At 41.2% G+C, this 22,484-nt stretch overlaps 1 protein-coding gene across 6 annotated transcripts in view; it reads left to right on the plus strand.

Moving 5' to 3' along the window:
- SPAG9 (sperm associated antigen 9) overlaps positions 1-19,504 on the plus strand; it is a 142,638-nt gene extending 123,134 nt beyond the window's left edge. For 4 of the 6 annotated variants that reach the window (XM_049770948.1, XM_049770956.1, XM_049770972.1 and 1 more), the window contains 7 exons: positions 2,358-2,506; positions 5,154-5,325; positions 9,138-9,251; positions 10,763-10,801; positions 12,149-12,325; positions 13,940-14,089; positions 15,872-19,504. In XM_049770948.1, the coding sequence (XP_049626905.1) occupies positions 2,358-2,506; positions 5,154-5,325; positions 9,138-9,251; positions 10,763-10,801; positions 12,149-12,325; positions 13,940-14,089; positions 15,872-15,987 (917 nt within the window). In that variant the 3' untranslated portion in view covers positions 15,988-19,504. The remainder of the gene's footprint in view (positions 1-2,357; positions 2,507-5,153; positions 5,326-9,137; positions 9,252-10,762; positions 10,802-12,148; positions 12,326-13,939; positions 14,090-15,871) is intronic. The other 2 variants (XM_049770964.1, XM_049770990.1) reach the window with 1 other exon arrangement.
- Positions 19,505-22,484: the final 2,980 nt, after the last annotated feature.

Raw genomic sequence — 22,484 nt, forward strand, 5'->3', positions numbered from 1 at the left:
AATTTGGAGATCTCAGACATGCCAGTCCTTTAAGTAATTTTCTTAGTGATCCATTTGCCACTGTCAAAGTGTTTATCCATTTGAACTTAGACAAATGTGAAATAGATGATACTTGGTAGGCTTTGTATCTGACAGGTACCCAGAGGTTGATGGTCAATGCAAATGCACCATATCCTCAAAGAGTCAAAGGACTCTATGATGGTCTGGCTCTTTATAGACTTAGAGTTTAATCTCCACAGCAATTTAGAAGAGTAAACTGAAGCACAGAGAATTTAGTGACATGGTTACTTACTAAGTTGGAAGAGCCTAGAGAAGATAGAATAAAAATATTTATGCCAGGGGCCAAAGAGATAGCATGAAGGTAGGGCATTTGCCTTGCATGCAGAAGGACGGTGGTTCGAATTCCAGCATCCCATATGGTCCCCCGAGCCTACCAGGGGTGTTTTCTGAGCGTAGAGCCAGGAGTAAACCCTGACTGCTGCCGGGTATGACCCAAAAAATATGTATCTATTTATGCCAGCTAAATTCAAAGTACTATTGCCAGAGTGAATCCTGGCTGCCCCCCCACCCCGCCCCAAAAGCATTTAATGTTAAATTCTGACTTAGGCTTAAGAAGAGTTAGGTGGAAAAACCATACCTCAAGAGTGAGAGTTTAGGGGCCGGAGAGATAGCATGGAGGTAAGGCGTTTGCCTTTCATGCAGGAGGTCATCGGTTCGAATCCCGGCATCCCATATGATCCCCCGTGCCTGCCAGGAGCAATTTCTGAGCCTGGAGCCAGGAATAACCCCTGAGCACTGCCGGGTGTGACCCAAAAACCACAAAAAAAAAAAAAAAAAAAAAAAAAAAAGAAGAGTGAGAGTTTATCTAAAGGTTGATTACAAATTCAAGGTAAGTTAATATTTTAAACCTCATAGAAATTAGTGTCCAGAATAGGATGGTCATGTAATGTGGAAGACCTATAAACTGTAATATGCACAAGATGCATACCACGGATGCTTGATGATGAAAGGAGTGAAGGGAAAATAGAGCTTTAGACTAATGGGCAGTTAAATACAAAGAAGTAGACTTTAGCTCAGGGATCTCAAACTCAATTTACCTGGGGGCCACAGGAGGCAAAATCGGGGTGAGGCAGGACAGCATAAGGGATTTCGCTTACCGAATATTCGCAATAAAAAATTGCATCAGTAAGAAAAATCTCGCCAAAAATTGCATTAAACATTTGCATGCCCCAAACGGAACTGCTCGGGGTATGCGATTGTTTAATGCGATTTTTTTCTTACTAATGCGATTTTTATTGCTTACTTCGATATTTGAAGGCTGGCCGCGGGCCACAAAATGTTGTACAAAGGGCCGCGAGTTTGAGACCCTGCTTTAGCTAGATAAGGGAGGTAATTTTCAGACCATTAGTTTTCTGGAAATGGCTAAGATACTTTGTGAGGTAGTACATTTTCTTTCATCAACCTTTTTCAAGTGAAGCTACAAAGCAAAAAGATCTCAAGAAATTGGTTCTTAACTGTATTTTCTGTCATCACAAATATTATAGCATCCCTAAGTCCTGAAGTATTAGAAGTGCTTAACTTCTTTTTTTTCTTTTTTTTTGGTTTTTCGGCCACACCCGATGATGCTCAGGGGTTACTCTTGGCTATGTGCTCAGAAGTCGCTCCTGGCTTGGGGGAACCATATGGGATACCGGGGGATCAAACTACAGTCCGTCCTAGGCTAGCGCTGACAAGGCAGACACCTTACCTCTAGAGCCACCACGCCGGCCCCAGAAGTGCTCAACTTCTAATTGAGAAAATATATTAAAAAGCACATGAGTGAAAGTTACTTGTATTCCCAAATAACATTGAATCCATTATAATTCTTAAAAGTAGTCACTGGGACTGGAGCAGTGGTTCAGCAGTAGGACGTTTGCCTTGCACATGGCTGACCTAGGACAGACTTCAGTTCCATTCCCTGGAGTCCCATATGCTCCCCCAAGCCAGGAGCAATTTCTGAGCACATAGCCAGGAGTAACCCTTGAATGTCACTGGGTATGGCGCGCCCCCCCCCCCCCAAAAAAAAAGTGCTGTTACCAACAGATAACTGGCCCAATCATGTCATTACTGCTAAGAACAATGGGATTCAGGTGCTGTTTGGCAGACTGGATCAGATGATCTTTGAGGTCTTCCCCTTCAGGTTGCAGGTTAGAGTTTAATTGTACATCCAAATAGAATGTTTCTTTTAATAAAAGATGGTCTACTTATGTACCTAAAATATTACTGTGAAAGATTTGTAATCCACTGTGGTCAAAATAAAAATTATTAAAAAAAAAAAAAAGATGGTCTACTCTAACTAGTAATCTCTTTCTTCTAAGATGGGCAGTGGGATTTGTCGAACTATCACCTGTTAGACCTTGGGCGGCCTCACCATTCTATTCGATGCATGACTGTGGTACACGACAAAGTCTGGTGTGGCTACAGGAACAAAATCTATGTGGTACAGCCAAAGGCCATGAAAATAGAGGTAAGCTAATTTATATTCTCTGTACTTCCTAAATTTGTATTACTTAGTGATTTTGAGATTATGTTCAGCTTCTTTAGAATTGGGTTTGTTTGTTTTGGGGGTCACACCTAGCGGTGCTCGGGTTACATAACCATGTTATTGCTCCAGCAGGAAGAATTATTTTCTAAATCAGTATGTTTTAGTCATCTAGTTAAAAAAAGCCCATGTTCTCTCTCTGTCTCTCTCTCTCTGTCTCTTTCTCTTTCTCTCTTTCACCTCTCACCACTATTGCAAGAGAAAATAGGAAGTTGATATAAAAGAGAAAGGATTCACACATGAACATTTCATGTTTATCTGAGTAGGTGGACACATGTATTTGAATACATGCTTCTTGAGTAGTGCCTACATATGTGTTGTGTGGGAAGATAATTCTCAGTTCTCCATTATGTGTATATCAGCACATTTAGTGTGTTTCATACATTAAAAAATAAGGGGGCCGGCGAGGTGGCGCTAGAGGTAAGGTGTCTGCCTTGCAAGCGCTAGCCAAGGATCAGGACCGTGGTTCGATCCCCCGGCGTCCCATATGGTCCCCCCAAGCCAGGGGCAATTTCTGAGCACTTAGCCAGGAGTAACCCCTGAGCATCAAATGGTGTGGTCCGAAAAACAAAAACAAAAACAAAAAATAAGATTGCATTGGAAGTTTGTTGTAAAGACAAACTACTTAATACTGCTTGCTTTTTGATTAGTTTTGGTTTCAGGGTGGTGCTCAAGTGTTACTCACTCAGAAATCGCTCCTGGCAGGCTTAGGAGGACCATATGGGATGCTGGGGATTGAACCCAGGTTCATCCTGGGTCTGCTGCACATAAACGCCCTACCGCTGTGCTATCGCTCCCACCCCAGTACTGCTTTCTTAAATGTTTCATCACAATGCATACATCTATCTTGTTTAAAAAATGCAAAGATATGAGGCCTGTCTGGCCACACTGGCAGTGCTCAAGGGACCGTCTGGTGCTAGATTTAACCTTCCATTTGTAAATCACTCATTCAGCCCTTTGAACTACCTTCCCTGCCTGAAAGCCCCAAAGTTATAATCCTTGGTGTTCTTTTCAGATCTCTTCGCGCGCGCGCGCACACACACACACACACACACACACACACACACACACACACACACACACACACACACACACACACACACACACACACAGAGAGCTATATAGCTTGTTTTTAAGTATAAATAGAATTTTCATGCATTTTTTTATACTAGTTGAAAATTCACTTATTTGTCTGTTTTTGTTTTTTGGGTCACACCCAGCGGTGCTCAGGGGTTACTCCTGGCTGTCTGCTCAGAAATAGCTCCTGGCAGGCACGGGGGACCATATGGGACACTGGGATTCGAACCAACCACCTTTGGTCCTGGATCGGCTGCTTGCAAGGCAAACGCCACTGTGCTATCTCTCCGGCCCGAAAGTTCACTTATTTATTTATGACTTTGGGACCACACCTAGCCATGAGCTTGGCTACTCTCAACTCTGTGCATATTGGTTCCTCCCAGCAATGCTCAGGGGACTCTGTCAGGGATTGAACCCAGACCTCTCACTTGCAAAGTGTGTGCTTAGCATATTCAGTTATATCTCTCTGTTTTATCGAACGTAGCTAGTAAGTATGTGCCAGTTTTGCTTTCATGAGTTGATAGCCTATATAGTACTGGATTTCTGTATCCTTTAGTCCTTGGCTCTTTCTTTTTATAATGTAGGATAATTGTTTATAAGAATATTTAGTAAACGGGCCGGAGAGATAGCATGGAAGTAGGGCCTTTGCCTTGCATGCAGAAGGACGGTGGTTCAAATCCTGGCATCCCACATGATCCCCCAAGCCTGCCAGGAGCGACTTCTGAGCGTGGAGCCAGGAGTAACTCCTGAGTGCTGCCAGGTGTGACCCAAAACAAACAAACAAACAAACAAAAAGAATATTTAGTGAACAGTTTTTTGCCTCCTCTTTTAACACAGTTTACCAAATTATTAAACAAATTATCGGGCCCGGAGAGGTAGCACAGCGGTAGCGGAATCCCTGTGTCCCACATGCCCCCCCACCCCCCCTGTGCCTACCAGGAGCTATTTCTGAGCAGATAGCCAGGAGTAACCCCTGAGCACTGCCGGATGTGGCCCAAAAACCAAAAAAAAAAAAAAAAATCAGGTTTTTCCTCCTTTATCCTTTAGCAGTTATTTTAATGATTGGTACTCACATACCTGTTTGGTTGTGGTGCTTATCAGGGTTGCATAGCTGGTTGTGGTGCTCAGAGCTTGGCCATAGTACTTATTGTGGTAAAGAAAGCACTAAAGTGGATGCACTCTAGCTGTGGTGCTAATGAACTCTGGTTGTAGTAAACTTAACTGAGGGCCAGTCACTGTGGTCCTTGTCAAGGTTCACACTTCTGACAGCTTCACTCTCATCTTCAGCTTCCCAGGAGTGCTCACTTTAATTGAGGTACTTGCACATTACAGACCAGAGATGGAGCATTTGGGTGGCACTGGGGTTCCAATTTATGGCCTCACTTGTAAGGAAAGCATGCCTTGCCACTTCATCTCCAGTTCCCAATTTAGTACAAACTTTAAAGTTGAACCCTTACGAGGTAGTAAAAATAACATTGTATTTTGATCTTTCTAGAAGTCATTTGATGCACACCCCAGGAAAGAGAGCCAAGTGCGGCAACTTGCATGGGTTGGTGATGGTGTGTGGGTCTCCATTCGCCTGGACTCCACACTTCGTCTCTATCATGCACACACGTATCAACATCTCCAGGATGTGGACATTGAACCTTACGTAAGCAAAATGCTAGGTAAGCTTCCTAAGCATTTTATCTTAATCAGTAGAAATGTTTAATTTTGAACGATCGCAAATGCTGAGTAAAACCAACAAATAAGTTGCCCCCAGGACTAAAGAAACTCATCACGAGAAGTATCAGATGCTTTACCTATCCAGAGCTTCTTTACAGAAGATTGGCATAAAGTCGATCTTATTCCCCAATAAATTATTAATCTTGCCTCCAAAGATATCTTAAATCAAATAGCTAATTCAGTGACATCTTAAATCCCATAGAGTACCCACCTCCTTTCCCCATTGGATAGCCATACCCTGCTAATTGTTCTCCCTGTCTCCACTCCTCTGTTTGCTGCTGCATTATCACAGCATGCAGATAGCATTGACTTACTTACACTTAATGTAATGCCAGCCACAGTTAGAAATTATTTTTCCGGGCCCGGAGAGATAACACAGCGGCATTTGCCTTGCAAGCAGTCGATCTAGGACCAAAGGTGGTTGGTTCGAATCCCGGTGTCCCATATGGTCCCCCGTGCCTGCCAGGAGCTATTTCTGAGCAGACAGCCAGGAGCACTGCCAGATGTGGCCCAAAAACAAAAAAAAAAAAAAAAAATTATAAAAAAATTATTTTTCCTTAGGTGAGTTGACATTTTGTGGCCAGAGAATTTTAAGTGGGCTGACTGTTCTTCTCATTCATTCTGTTCTACCCACATTGACCCTGATTTGACATTCCCATTTTTGGACCCTCACATGTACTGTGTATTTTGCTTGAGACATTTTGTTTTAGTTTGTTTAGTTTTTTGAACCAGTAGTACTGGGATTGAATCTGGATCTCCCATGTACAAATCATGCACTCCCGCCTTTTGAGCTCTCTCCGTGGACTTGACTGAGTTATTCATCTTGATCCTTTTTTTTTTTTTTTTTTGGTTTGTTTTTTGTTTTGGGGCTACACATGGTGTTGCTTGGTCCTTACTCCTGGGTATGCTTAGAAATCACTCCCGGTGGGTTCAGGGGCCATATGGAGTGCCAGGGATTGAACCTGGGTCAACCACATGCAAGGCAAATGCCTTATTTGCTTTGCTATTGCTCCAGCCTCTTGATCCCTTTTTGATTACCTTCTAGAACATAGTTTACTTGTCATATCCACAAGAGACTTTTCCATACCTTCCAATTTTATAGGTCCTCTTATACAGTTTCTTCATGGGCTTATTATTGTGATGACACTAATCTTTTTTTTTTTTTTTTGTTTTTTTTTGGGCCACACTAGTTTGATGCTCAGGGGTTACTCCTGGCTAAGTGCTCAGAAATTGCCCCTGGCTTGGGGGGACCATTTGGGACGTGGGGGATCGAACCGCTGTCCTTCCTTGGCTAGCATTTGCAAGGCAGACACCTTACCTCTAGCGCCACCTCTCCGGCCCTGATGACACTAATCTTTTTGTTTGTTTGTTTGTTTTTGTTTTGGGGCCATACCCGGCTGTGCTCAGGGGTTACTCCTGGCTGTCTGCTCAGAAATAGCTTCTGGCAGGCACGGGGGACCATATGGGACACCGGGATTTGAACCAACCACCTTTGGTCCTGTATCGGCTGCTTGCAAGGCAAACATCACTGTGCTATCTCTCCGGGCCCGATGACACTAATCTTATATAAAATTTCCATGTAGACCATAGCCCATTAAGGGCAGAGACCACTTCTGCCCTGTTTCTTCATGTGTCCCAAACACCTAATTCTGATTTAATGCTTTGCTTTTTGTTTGTTTGTTTGTTTGGCACATTCAGCATTGCTCACGGGTTACTTCTGACTCTGCGCTCATAAATCACTCCTGGCAGGCTTGGGGGACCATATGGGATGCTGGGAATTGAATCAGGGTCCATCCTGGGTTGGCCACATGCAAGACAAATGCCTGACCTCTGCTATCGCTCCGGCCCCGATTCAGTGCTTTAAACTATCAGGACTGTCATGACAATTCTTTATGAACAAAGTATGAGCTGTGTCTCAGTGGTCTTAGCTTTCTTAGGGGCATTGCCCATAGAACATCTGATGATAGTCATGTGCCTTCTTCATGGTATTGGGCATATATACACATAGGCACAGAGCAACTCCAGGGCTATACTTTGACCATAGACTGAATTGTCATTCAGGTTCCCTCTTTTTTTTTTAAGAAGTATTTTGTAGGGCCCGGAGAGATAGCACAGTGGCGTTTGCCTTGCAAGCAGCCGATCCAGGACCAAAGGTGTTTGGTTCGAATCCCAGTGTCCCATATGGTCCCCCGTGCCTGCCAGGAGCTATTTCTGAGCAGACAGCCAGGAATAACCCCTGAGCACTGCCGGGTGTGGCCCCCCCCCCCAAAAAAAAAAGTATTTTGTAAAGGTTTTATTCCTTTATTGATTGTCATTCTTGAATTTACTCCACTTTTTTTTTTTTTTTTTTTGGTGGAGGGTGTCTATACCTGGCAGTGTCAGGGATTACTCCTGGTTCTGAACTCAGGAATAACTCTTGGCAGGTTCAGGGAACCATATGGATGCTGAGGATCAAACCGGGTCAGCCACATGCAAGGCAAACATCTTACCCACCAAACAATCTCTCCCCCTCTCCTCTGAGTTTTATGATTCTAAACTTATCTTCTCAATTTACTTTTGTTATTGATTTTTTTTTCAGGTGTACTTGGTATTCTACTCCCAGCTTAGTGCTCAGGGACTATTCCAGAAGTGATCTAGGTGGTGATGGTGCTTAAACCAATGCTCTTGCATTCAAAGCATCTGCTCCAACTTAATTGAGTTTTCTCACTAGCCCACTGTTAGTTTTTTTTCTTTTTGGTGTGCTTTGCTTGTTTTTGTTTGTTTGTTTTGGGGCCATACCTCGAGATGGTCAGGGGTTACTCCTAGCTTTGAGTTTAGGAATCATTCCTGGCTGGCTTAGGGGACTACAGGGGACGATGGGGATTGAACTCGGATCAGCTGCATGTAAGCAAACACCTTCCCCGCTGTACTCTGTACACCTTTAATTCTTAGGAGTGACTTTAAGTCTTAGGAGTGACTCAATGCTGTTTGTCATAAATGTATTATTTGTGTGATAAATTTTCCTTTAAAGTCTCAGAAAAATAAGACCTTGAAATTAAAAAATGTACCCATTCTCCCTAAATTAAATGTGATGGGGGGGCACATCTTAAAATTTAGAATATGTAACAAGAAAAGACGTAAATAAATATGTGAACAAGAAAAGAGTGTGGGTTTTGTTAGCAAAGTTGTTTTTATCTTTGCAAAGAAATTTAAGGTCGGGGCCGGGCGGTGGCGCTAAAGGTAAGGTGCCTGCCTTGCCTGCGCTAGCCTTGGACGGACCCCGGTGTCCCATATGGTCCCCCAAGCCAGGAGCAACTTCTGAGCGCATAGCCAGGAGTAACCCCTGAGCATTACTGGGTGTGGCCCAAAAACCAAAAAAAAAAAAAAAAAAAGAAATTTAAGGTCACCAGAACTCTTTCAACTTAAAAAAAATAGGATGTTTGATTCCATATAGACTCTCTATCAAGGTATTTTTAATTTTGTTATTTTTACTTTCATTTAATTTGGTTTATTTTTTGAAGCTTCCTAATTAAATCAGTTCCTGATTGGTAATATCTACTGATTCAAAAAGATGCTAATCCTTTTTAATACTTTTTTTCTTTTCTTTAATTGGGAATTTATCAAGGTGATAGAGCCTAATGGGAGTTTGCTTTTATGTGTACCTTCAGAAATATCTATTATCTCTGGTCACTTTTCTCTCTCTTCTGAGAGAATGGATCCTAAAACACCATGTGCTTTTGCTTCATGATAAAATCTTTTCCCTTCTGCCATCTAGGTACTGGAAAACTGGGCTTCTCCTTTGTGAGGATAACTGCTCTTATGGTGTCTTGCAATCGGTTATGGGTGGGGACAGGAAATGGTGTCATTATCTCCATCCCACTGACAGAAAGTAAGTATATTTCTAGTTAACTATCACAGTGTAAATAAGAGATGCAGGAATAGTTGTGTCTAGGATGCATGTGAAATGAATGGTTTTTAGTTTAACCAAATCTCTGGTAATCTAGAAAATCAAGCTGGTGGCAAAGATCTAACCGTTGTTCCCACATATAGCACCCCACTTTAGAATTAGAAGTTTTGTAAGAAACTGTGTGTGAGGAGCGGGGAGTTGCTCCAGGCTCACTTTTGGCTGTGCTCCAGGATCACTGCTGGTGGTGATCAGGGATTGTGGAGCCAGGAATTGAATCCAGTTGGCTGCATGCATGGCTTTTGCCCGGCCCACTGCAATATCTCTTCAGCCCCCAAAAACTCTTTATTTTTAAATTTCAAGAGTCATCTCTGTTTCATCTTTCAAATAAAGGTTGAAGTCCATATTCCTTTCAGCTTTATTATACCAGTATCCTGAAACACTACCTGGTATTCATCCTAGTTTTTGTCTCTCCCTGGCAGATAGTTTATTCCATTTTGCTTATTGATTTGGAGAAAAAGCTGTAGGAGAGTCAGCAACTCCTTCCTTAAGCTGGAAATAAGCCATCTGCCCTTTTATATGGAAAGAATGTGACTAAAATATATATTATATATTTTTAGTATTTTCCCTTTTTTTGTGCTTGTGAATAAAATGTATGTTGTATGTTATTCATAGTATGTTCCATTACATCATTCATTAATGAACTTATTTGTTTTTGTGTTGCAAAATTCATAGGCAAGTAAGGGAGGAAGACCCAGAAAATGATATATCTGGATCCTGTATAGAACATTAAATTCTTAATCCCAACTGCATTTTTCCTACAATAATTTCTAAATCTAAAAGTTTAGGCCAAAAGATTGTCCTTCTTATATCCTAAAAGATTCCAGTATTTCTGTTGGTTTGTGATGAGAGAGAGTTCTGTTATATTATTCTAATTTTAACAGGATTTTGTTCTTCTTGTTGTTGTATTTTTGTTATTTGGGGCCACATCTGACAATGTTCAGAGAATACTCCCAGCTTGGAGCTCAGAGGTCATACCCAACCATGCTGGAGGACCATGTGGTGCCAGATATTGAACTCAGGGCTCCAAAAAGCAAAGCGAACACTTAAGTCCTGTGAGCACTTTCTCTCTCTCTCTCTCTCTCTGGTCCCCACAACAGAAATTTTTTTTTTTTTTTGGCACAACAGAAATTTTTTAAGGAAAGGGGTATACAGGCTCTTTGGAAGTTAAATTTTTATTCACTGAGATTACTTTATAATTCAGGAAAACAAAATCATAGTAAATTGAAATGTCTTGTTTGAGCAGGGATTTCTGAAGGGTTTGGTAAGAACTGCATATGTTACTTGGTATTATGCCAAGTTAGATTTGGGTAATTTGGTTAAGAAGCATGAGTGCCCAGTTGCCAGATAGGATGCTGAGAGTGGTGGCTCATAGTAATCCTTCTCCTTCCTGTCGTGCACCTCTCCATGTGCCCTCTCCTCCTTTCTCACTGTAGCCGTAATCCTCCACCAGGGACGTTTACTGGGGCTGAGGGGTAAGTGCACATCCTACACCCGTTCTTCTCCTGGCTTCTCAGAGCCACTAGGAGGCTGCTCTCACTTTTCTAGAACTACCCTCCTGAATGTTCCTAAATGTCATTCACTTGCAGTCACTGCATTGCAGCAAATGTTTTTCTTTTTCTTTTTTTCTTTTTAATGTTTGTTACACGGCCACCAAACTACTGCTCAGCAGCTTAGTCTATTTATCATCTTTTGTTGCAGCTGAACTTTCTTTCAAACTTTATTTTTCTTCCAATAAAAACATGGACCATCTCTTAAAACTGTCATTAATCTACATTGTTTACTCTTGTTACCAATCATGTTTCTTTTATTCACTTACTGACCATGGAATGGGGATATTTTGCGAGTCTGGTCATTAGAAAAGAATTTAGCACACCACTATTTTGGTATTCTTTAAAAAAAAAAAAAAAAAAAAAAAAAAAAAAAAAAAAAAAAGGGGCCGGGCGGTGGCGCTAAAGGTAAGGTGCCTGCCTTGCCTGCGCTAACCTTGGACGGACCGCGGTTCGATCCCCCGGTGTCCCATATGGTCCCCCAAGCCAGGAGCAACTTCTGAGCACATAGCCAGGAGTAACCCCTGAGCGTTACTGGGTGTGGCCCAAAAACAAAAAAAAAAAAAAAAAAAAAAAAAAAAAAAAAAAAAAAAAAAGAAAAGAAAATTCTGAGCCGGAGCGAAAGCACAGCAGTAAGGCCTTGCATGCGGCTAACACAGGACTGACGGTGGTTCGAATCCCGGCATTCCATATATGGTCCCCTGAGCCTGCCAGGAGCGACTTCTGAGTACAGAGCCAGGAGTAACTCCTGAGTGCTGCCGGGTGTGGACCCCCCCCCAAAAAAAAAAAGAAAGATAAAAGAAAAAGAAAGCTGGCACATGCACAGCTTTATTGTAGTGGCCGAATTTTCTAAACAACTCTTATTTCCCCCTTTCAAAACATCTTCGCCACAAGGAAAAAAAGTACCAAAGTTTTAAATCTACCTATTTAAATGAATTAGTCTTTGAAGATAAAAGAAGCAAAGAAAAAGACGTTCAAATATGTTTTTGTTAATTAAAATGATTTTTTAATTTAAAATACACTTATTTATTGCTAGACTAGCAAAATTCCCTACTCCATTTACTGAGGAACTTAAAAATAACTAGCATGCTATATAAAAATATATATTTATCTTTTTTTCCTAGCTTTGTCTTGAGTTGGCATTGCTGCCCTTGTTTTATCTCAATTGGCTGTAGCTTTTAGATAATATCATAAAGATTAACCAGTAACCTCGCATATCATTACTATTTTCTAGAGTGAAAAAAAAATTGGTATTTGGCTTTTCTGTTGCAGCAAATAAGACCTCAGGAGCATCAGGAAATCGTCCTGGAAGTGTCATTCGTGTGTATGGTGATGAAAACAGTGATAAAGTGACTCCAGGGACATTTATACCTTATTGCTCAATGGCACATGCACAGCTTTGCTTCCATGGGCACAGGGATGCTGTGAAGTTCTTTGTGGCAGTTCCAGGTAAGTTATAATTCTGTTGAGAATTATATTATCTCTTTTCTAAACTGGAGAGATAGTACAGTGGGTAAGGTGCTTACCTTAACCCAGAGGTTTACATTCTGAGTACCACCAGAAGTGATAACTGAGCACAGAGCCAGGAGTAAACCATGTGCCCCGGCTCCACCAAATAAAATAAAATAAAATATTAGGGGGGCTGGAACAATAGCACAGCGGGTAGGCATTTGCCTTGCATTCGACCTACCTAGGTTCAATCCCCGGTACTCCATAGGGTCCCGCAAACCCCACCAAGTGATCCCTAGGTACTAGCCCTGGAGTAAGCCCTGAGCCCTGTCGAGTGTGTCCCAGACTACCCCCAGCCCCCCACCCAAAAAATATATATACAAGAAAAGAAATTCTGCCAGATGTAATTCCAAATCAGAAACATTACCCATAAAGATTTAACTTGAACACTTTTGTAATGCTTTCACTGTCTCTGTGTGATGGGGGCAGGGCTCACACACCTATAAGTTGTGGTGTTCATTGGAGGATCACACTTCTTAGACTCTGCTACCTTGCACACATTCTGTATGCCCACCAGAGATCGGGTTACACACCTGTTTTTATTTGTGCAGCTTTCCAGTGGGGATGCCCCTTTACTTGGGTTCTCTCTCTCTCTCTCTCTCTCTCTCTCTCTCTCTCTCTCTCTCTCTCTCTCTCTCTCTCACTCACTCACTCACTCACACACACACACACACACACACACACACTGGGGATGCCCCTTTACTTGGGTTCTCTCTCTCTCTCTCTCTCTCTCTCACACACACACACACACACACACACACACACACACACACACACACTTGGGTTCTCTCTCTCTCTCTCTCTCACACACACACACACACACACACACACACACACACACACAGCTGTAATGGGCTGGTCATCACTTGCAGTACCATGATCCAAAGAGCAGAGCTGCCAGGACTGCACTCAGCACATAGGGCTGCTCTGCCGATCAAGCTCACAACCTTATGCTTGCAAAGCAAGCATTCTAACCATCAGGCTGTTCCCTAGGCCCCCAAAGGTATTTATTATTGCACACAGATTCACATAGACAATTGGACTGGAGAGATCTTTCCAGGGTCCTCAAATCAAGACATGTAGATGGAACCCTCTGAAGCAGGTGACTCTGGCCTGTTTGGCTTACAGAGATATAAAGGATGGACTTTAGACTGTTCCACTTTGGTATAAAATTGCTTCACTTAAATTTTTTATTGGGTTCTTGAGACCTTTATCATCATCCTAACATTCCTAGTACTTCAGTTGCATTAAGACTTTATATTTGGGCCCGGAGAGATAGCACAGCGGAGTTTGCCTTGCAAGCAGCCAATCCAGGACCAAAGGTGGTTGGTTCGAATCCCGGTGTCCCATATGGTCCCCCGTGCCTGCCAGGAGCTATTTCTGAGCAGACAGCTAGGAGTAACCCCTGAGCACCGCCGGGTGTGGCCCCCCCCCCAAAAAAGACTTTATATTTGCCAACTTTTATTTTGAAGATATTTAGGGGGAGCTGGGGTATATATTTCCTGTACTCCAGTCTGGGACAAATAATACCCACTTCTATTTCTGTGTAAATAGGCCAAGTTATCAGCCCACAAAGTGGCAGTAGTGGCACAGATTTAGCAGGTGACAAAGCGGGGCCATCTGCACAGGAACCTGGCAACCAGCCGCCCTTGAAGTCTATGCTTGTCATCAGTGGAGGGGAAGGCTACATTGACTTCCGCATGGGTACGTACATCTGGGGCTAATCTTCCACTGTGTTCTGTGATAGATTTTCATTCCCTGTAGGAAATAACATCACTCTGAAAAATGATTTCTAAGAGATTTTCTTTGAAATGTTTATAGGGAATGGACTTGTATGGTCTTTTCTATTGCTTTTTATAACAAAAGTATATTTGTTTGGAGGAACATGAACCATTGGCCTGGTTCACTGAGACTAAGAATGGCTCCTGGGCCCCCTGAACACTGAGCTTTCCCTCCCCACTCACTATCTCAGTATTTGGTTATATATTGAGATATATATGAAAAGCATAAGATGTGGAGTCAAAGGCCTTGGGGAAATTATTTAACTTGACAGATTTTAGCTTCCTCACCTGAAAAAATGAATAAATGAAATATACTTCAGATCTATCAAAATTTATTATATTTATTCATTTTCTCAAGTATCATTGAATATCTTTTAAATAAGTGTCTATCATCCTTAAGCTTGAGATAGGAAGAAATTGACATAGTCTTCATTTATAGAATAGTACAGACAGAAAAATACGTTATGAGAGGGTCACAGTTCCTCTATGGACAAATAGTAGTCAGTTCTCCCAAGAAGAAAAAAAGTTAAATGAACTTCAGATGACTCCACACTTAGTCTGAAGAATTTGATTGGGGCATGGCAATGATTTTCAACTGTTATTCTGGAACTGGTACTGTTCCACAGATATATAAAGTTTAAAGACCTCTGGATATGGAATGGGGAAGGATTGAGATAGGGATCTGAAATCACTGAGAAAGGCTACTAAAAGGTGGTTGGTAAAGGACAGTTGAGTTAGAGAAGACTGCAAAATGTGAGGGTTTTTCTCTTTTTATAATTACCAGTTTGAGTATTTTACCAACTGAAATTCTTGTAAGGAAAAGGATAAAATTCTAGTTTTCAGTATTTCTTTTTCCACTGGCCCATAAATTTTGCTAAAGAAGCTGTTCTACTAGATGAGTTATTCACAAATTGTACCGTTAATTATAATCAAACCTGCAAATCATGGGAAGGAGAGCTATCATCTTTTTTTTTTTTTTTTTTTTTTTTTTTTTTGGTTTTTGGTTTTTGGGTCACACCCGGCGGTGCTCAGTGGTTACTCCTGGCTGTCTGCTCAGAAATAGCTCCTGGCAGGCACGGGGGACCATATGGGACACCGGGATTCGAACCAACCACCTTTGGTCCTGGATCGGCTGTTTGCAAGGCAAACGCCGCTGTGCTATCTCTCCGGGCCCATGGAAAGCTATCATCTTAACAGTACTACAGAGAGGCAATTTCAGTGTCCATGTACTGTGTCAGTTATCTTTTTACCCTCTATTTTACCTAAGGAGAATAAACATGAATTGTTCAGATTTTGCCTTCTATGCTCTACTTTCGTTCTTGGACATTTACACTGTCTAATTCCAGGTCTTAGTTTGCAACAAACAAGTATAGCTCATCCATGTATGATGAACACACACGTAAATTGAATGTTCTTTACTTGGCTTCCCATTTCTGTTCATTTCAGTTGGCAGACATATGGGTTGAGTTTCCAACATAGTAGAATGAACTTTCTTAGCTGTCATCTGGAAAATGAATCAACCTCTTCAGAAGTCAGTAGTGAAGAGTGACTCGTGGCATTTCTTGCACACTGTTTTTCTGCCATGGCAATAGGACAGGTTTTGTGTCTAGTCTTTGTGGGCAGAGTATGGTGAGGCTAAGTCTGAAATACATCATTCTGCATATTTCATTCTCAACCTAACCTGAGTCTCTTTATCATCCACCAGGTGATGAAGGTGGAGAATCAGAACTTCTTGGAGAGGATCTTCCACTAGAACCTTCTGTTGCCAAAGCAGAAAGAAGTCACTTGATCGTATGGCAAGTGATGTATGGCAATGAGTGAGCCGGTAGCAAAAAAGTTGGAGATGGGAAGCTCTTTCTGCATGGTTTCTTTTTCCCTTTGCCCTTTTATTTAATGCTCTCTTAGTGAGGACTTTCACCACATAATGCGTGAGCATTTTTTCCCTGTTAACTTTCTATTACAAAATATGTCCTACTGTAACAACACAGAACTAGCTGTTTTACTGCACCAGTATTATAGGAAATTTCAGTATATTATGAACAAATCAAAAAATGTTTACTTTCTGCAAACTGGTGAATTATAGAAAGCAATCCAAATGTGGTCATTCTGCCACAGCTAATGTCACTCACTTCGTTTGAAAGGATCACTTTTTGGCTATTACTAATAATGGAATTAATGGATACGCTTGATAAGTGAAGCTGTACTATAAGTACAATAGTAGAGTTTTCCCCCAAAGTCTTCTAGGATTGACGCAAACTAATATCAGGTGGATTGTTAGGATTTATCTAAATGTCCCAAGAGGGCATTTAAAGCTAACTGTAAATTACTTTAACTTTCACTTTCAGATCTGACAAATCTTGTTTATAGGGTTATATAAAACTTTGTTTTCATCAGATGGGGGAGGTTTTTATATTAAAGAAATTAAGTCTACACTATTTAAATAAAAATTTCCTGTTTCTGACTTAAGAGCTCTAGTTTATGAGGCTTGCTTCTGCATACTCTGAATTTCTTTTAATTACTCTGGCTCATTTCCATATTGACATATTTGAAAGGCTTGTTATTTCTGAAGAAGATATGCCTCAGCATCGGGAGTTTTTCATTTTTGTGTGTGTGTGTTTTTTTTAATGGAAAACACATTTTGAAATTTTTTGTACCAGCAGATGGTGGTGGTTAGCTGACTTTTTTTTTCCATGTAAAATCTTATTTCTTTACTCATTCTTAGGCTGCTTGGGTAAAGCTGCATTGGGGATGGGGTTAGCCTGGCATTGTAGGGAATATAGATAGAATTGAATTATCAATGTTACTTCCTCACGTTCTATATAAAAACTACAAAACATCTGGCACTTGATATTTAGTATGTAAATGGCACATTTAAGCTTTTGTGTCCTTTTGATATTAAAATGTCATCTCCAACGAGGAAAATGATGAAGGGGGAAAAGCCAAGATGCCACGAAGTAAATGTTAACTCCATCTTTTCACTCACAGCACCATTACAGCTCCATATCAGAGATTACCTTGATTTTATTGTTTTTTGAGTTTTTGTTTTGTTTTGGGGCCACACACCTGGCAGTGCTTGGGGCTGGTGTTCAGGGAACTATGGCTGCCCAAGGCTCCAGCATGCTCTTCAAGTTACCTTTAAAACAAGTTAAGATATCTCCTTGGTCTTTACTGTGTTTTAAAAATCATTGTTCTGCTAGTCTTTTTCCCCCCTCTCAAATTTTATGGAAATGTCTTATCTATCATTTCTTAGACAGTACTTGAAGCAAACTAAATATCAATTTAAGTGCTAATTAAAAATACAAACCTACGGTATAAAGGCTCTCTAGTCATCAGAAAGACTGCTTCAGAGCAAAGTCTTCATACCATTAAAGCCTTCTTGGGTACTAGGCGTTTGGTTTCTGACCTGTCATGCAAAGATATTTTTAAAAAGTACTCTAGTGTCTTATACGCATTTATATGATTAGGTTAGAATTTTTTAAATGGAATTTAATGAGCCGGAGGAAGCCTTTGGCTACATGTGTCTATATATAAGCACATTGTATACATGGTAAAAATTGTGGCCACTTTGGATGGCTAGATAAAATAAAGTTTTCATAAAAATTGTATTAAAAGAATAGTTTCTTGCTTTGAGTCACTTTTCTTCTGGCCATCAAATCATAGGCCATCTTCCCACCACTTAAAGCTATGATTTTATTTTAAATCAGAGTGATTTTTGGTAATACCATAGAAAAAACATTATTAAATATTTTTGGGGAATGTTGTAGAACTTTACAAGAAAGAGACACCAAAGTGTGGGAATCTTAACTCTGAGTAGCAGACGTCCCAGAGGGAGACTCCATTTGCTGTTCAGATTTTTTTTTACATGTTTGTACGACCGAATGTAATTGAGCAAATCAGGAGTTAAACTGAAAAATGCAAACAGATTATGATAACTGTAACTGTTCTTTTAAAACTTACTGGCTTTAAGTTAAGGAAGATAGAGGCGTGTGGTTATTTTATATAAAACTGACAGACTGTCTGTGGTCCTGTTCATTAGCATCAGGGACTAGAGAGAGTATAAAAGCATCTGTACAATTGATTTTAGGGGCTTGTCTTTATGTTTGTAACTTCTGTTAAATATTGTCTACAGATTGCTTTACTTCCTCCCTTCTATGCCTTTCTCCCCACCCTTTCCCCCACATCTCCAAATGGATTTATTTCTTGTGAAGTTCACTTTGGTCAAGGTGATAACCTTTGGAAGAAAATGCCAAAATGGCAAGCTGCTTATAGGCAGGAAAAAAAAAATGATGTGAACTACCTGTAGCTCTCATGTCAAGGGCAGAGTAGAGGCTTAAGTACCTCAAGTTGATCTCTCCATGTAAAAGAAAGTTATACCTGTTGGAAGAAATAAGGAATGCTGGAGAATTCTGGTTTTGTTATTTTGGGGTTTTATATATAAGGTTGAGCCACGTGAAGTTGCTACTGTGCAGCTATTACCAAGACACAGCACACACAAACAAAATAGAAACTCAAGTGTTTGTGTATCTGTCACATGGATCTAAAATTTCAAAATAGAAATGTATAACTTACTTAGCTGCAGCTTTGTGAGTCTAAGAAATTTGGAACACGCACCAAAATAATGCAGCACATAGCTTTCAATTAAGTGTGTTTGCATGGAAAAAGGTAAAATACATTCTCTCAGTTATTGTACTGTCTGTTTCATAGGATGGTCTCTCTACATTTGAGAGTAGACCCTTTAACCAGGCTGCCTTAGTACCCAAACAAAGCAAAACAAAAATAAAACTGGCCTAAAGCATATGTATCTTGCCAGTGCTGTGGAACTGAATATGTGTTTCCTTCTGAGTATTATGGCCTTTACCAAAGTTTTCAACTTAGATATAGGGGTCTTCTGAATTGATCATGTTAAGAAAGGGGCTCATTTGTTTCCAGTTTGTGGTATAGTAAGAGTAGAGAGAATTCAAAATGGAAATCACAAATGCTTTTCTAACAGGCTTAACACTATTTTGTAACACTAATTGTAGCTTTTCTTTCTCTTAAGAAATGTCCTTTTGATTAATTTTATTGTATGTTTCTCAATATTTGAATATATTTTAACCATTTTGTGTTCTAATTTTTTTTTTTGTCCTAGACGTTTTATCCAGAATCATGTTGCCTCTATAATCTGAAACATGGGTTCTAGAGTGTCTCACTTGCTCTCTCTTAGAGGCTGAGATATCATTTCTCTGAGCAAAGAGCTCATTTAGCAATGTAGTTATTTCAGTATTTATTTCTTTTATGGAATCCCTGGGGTTCGGAATGTAACTTTGTACATGAAATATATATAAATATGTATATGAAACATTTATGAGTTCCAGTGTGTTTTGTTTTTTGCTTTTCCAAGGAGATCTGAATTTGATTATTTCAAAGTCTAGTAATTTTCCATCCAATCTCCCATCATTTCTGAGGGTTCTTTGGTACTGCCTGAAGGTGGACAGTAGGAATACTCATGTCTGCTGTTCACGTGTTCAGACAAGGTATGAATAAGAGCAGGGCTTTCTAGAATTGCGGGAGTGCTTTATAACAACCTACACATGATACTCAGGCACACCATTTGCCAGATTACTCAGTCCTAAGAGGTAGGCTGTAATGTGAATAACAAATGATACTTACCTTTGATCCCTTTGCTTGGAGAGACACTGGGAGAGGGATGATTATAAAACAAACCATGAGGTAGCCCAATGTGCATCCACATTCTTTGCAAAGGTATGGAAGTGTTCGTGTGGAAGAAATGTGGAGTTTAGACATGAGGATTAAGTAGTCCTGATTGGCCTGTTGGAGGCCAGCTCAGTCGTGTGTACAGTGAGGATGGTCCATCATAGAAGTAATAGCCTGGCTTATGCCTACCTTATAGGGCTTACCCCAGCAGCTGCCCCATTGGTCTTGGGGTGGCTGCCATGCCATTCTTTAGGCAGTGGATTCTTTTGAATCTTATTTTTTCATCTCTGTGAACTAACCTGTTCATTGAGGCAGAGTAGCAGCATGGAACAGGAACATGCCAGAGCAGTAGCAGGGACAAATAACATTCTCTTTTCATTTTTTTTTCAGAGGAACAGGATAAGAATGCTATTATTATAGCTGGTACTGAGCCCACCCAGTAGTGAAATTGTCTTTCAACAGTATGATAATATCAAGGGACAATAGAAATGAGGCCCAGGAGGACTAGTCCATTGTAGGAAACTTGTCACAAAGAGCAGTGAGTGCAATCAGAGAAGGGACCACTATGACAATAATAGTTGGAACTGATCACTCTGAAAAAAAAGTGGGATAAAGTGGCATGCATGGTACCCCTTCATTAATATTAATGCAAACCAATGTGTCAAAAAGAGAGAGACAGAGAGAGAATGCCTGCTCCAGATATGATCACAGTGCTTAAATTATTTAAAAAATTCAAAAATAAACAAAAGCTCTAGATCTCTTTAAAAAAAAACACACCTTTCCAATCTTATTGGGGAGATACTGCTTAAAGATCACGTGTCGGGGCCGGCGAGGTGGCGCTAGAGGTAAGGTGCCTGCCTTGCCAGCGCTAGCCTAGGACGGACCGCGGTTCGATCCCCGGCGTCCCATATGGTCTCCCAAGCCAGGAGCGACTTCTGAGCGCATAGCCAGGAGTAATCCCTGAGCGTCACTGGGTGTGGCCCAAAAACCAAAAAAAAAAAAAAAGATCACGTGTCTTGGGGGCCGGAGTGATAGCATAGTGGTAGGGCATTTGCCTTGCACGCTGCCAACCAGAGACAGGCCCAGATTCAATCCCCGACGTCCCATGTGGTCTCCTGAGCCCGCCAGGAGCAATTTAAATTGCGCAGAGCCAGGAATAATCCGTGAGCGCTGCCAGGTGTGCCTCCACCTCCAAAAAAAAGACCACAGGTCTTTCTCATCTAGTTCTCTGGCCTCAGAGAGGTTAGATTTGAGCACATCTGCCATCACAGAAAGGCGAGGACCTCATTTTACCAATTTGTTGGGAAAGGTTTTTGTAGTTTGGGAACTACAAAAAAAGTATGTCTTTTTATACAATGCCAGTTTGTTTTTTGTCTTTTGTTTCAAGGTATTTTACCTGGTGGTGTTGGGGTGGGAGTTGGGTTGGAGAATATATTATCTGCCATCAAGTCCAGACAGAGCCAGGGGGATTGAAGATCCTGCTTCTCAGGTTCTGTGACCCTGGCTCTCGTTTGCCCCAGTTTGCTGTCTGCGTGGACATCAACCAAGCCTGCTGTGCCGGTCTAAAATGGGCTTAGATCCAGTTCCCCACATGGCCCAATTTTCTGGCAAGTGGGACTATTGGCTTGGAATTTCTAATCTAGTGAACAGTGCTGTACAAAAGGAGCCAGATAGTTTAGTTACCTGCTTTTATGTCCAAATAATACATTGGCTCCCACTCACAGCCCAAAAGTAGCTATGATTTGACTTACGGCTTTGAAGGAGTTAGACAAAAATTTTCCAGCTCAGAAAGACCAGTAACTTCCCATAAAAGACTCAGGGTTTTTTTGTTTTGTTTTGTTTTGTTTTTGTTTTGTTTTGGGGGGTCACACCTGGCAGCTCTTGGGTTACTCCTGGCTCTACACTCAGAAATTGCTCCTGGCAGGCTCGGGGGACCATATGGGGTGCCGGGATTCAAACCATCATCCTTCTGCATGCAAGGCAAATGCCCTATCTCCTGCTATCTCTCCAGTCCCAAGACTCAGTTTTTAACCAGGTCAGAAGCAGATTTTGTAGGTATGGCCAGAATCACCAAGTGAGTTCTCAGGTAATACTTCTTTCTCATATGTCCCAGTGTATTTGGAAAATGGTTACCCAGGTCATTGTGCTCCTGCCATTGGGAACACTGCCTAAGAAGAATTCATTCAGAGCAGCCTAACTGGACTCCAGCATCTATCCCAGGAGCCCAGCTCTTTTCATTCTTAGTTGCTAAATGAGTTGCTGCCAGGCCTAACCCATATGCAGTCCAGTACTCTCTGTGGCTTATGGCTGACTGAAGTTTAGGCACTTGGAACTTACTGCTACCTTGATTCATAAGGATTTGAGAGATAAACTCAAGTGGTAGGACACCTGCTAGCATGTGTAAGGCCCTGACTTCTATCCCTGACACTGCATGTGTGTCCTCTGTTATCTACTAAGTGTATTCTGGGAGCTCCTTAATGTCCTCGTGACTGCTGGGTGTGACCCCTAAAACAATAAATAGACATTAACAGCTTCACTGTGATGAGATTATTTTTTCACAGGAAAGAAACTAATGCTTCAGGTATTATGAAGAGCATATATGCGGGCCCGGAGAGATAGCACAG

The sequence above is a fragment of the Suncus etruscus genome, chromosome 1 (assembly GCF_024139225.1).
Source record: "Suncus etruscus isolate mSunEtr1 chromosome 1, mSunEtr1.pri.cur, whole genome shotgun sequence".
NCBI lineage: Eukaryota > Metazoa > Chordata > Mammalia > Eulipotyphla > Soricidae > Suncus > Suncus etruscus.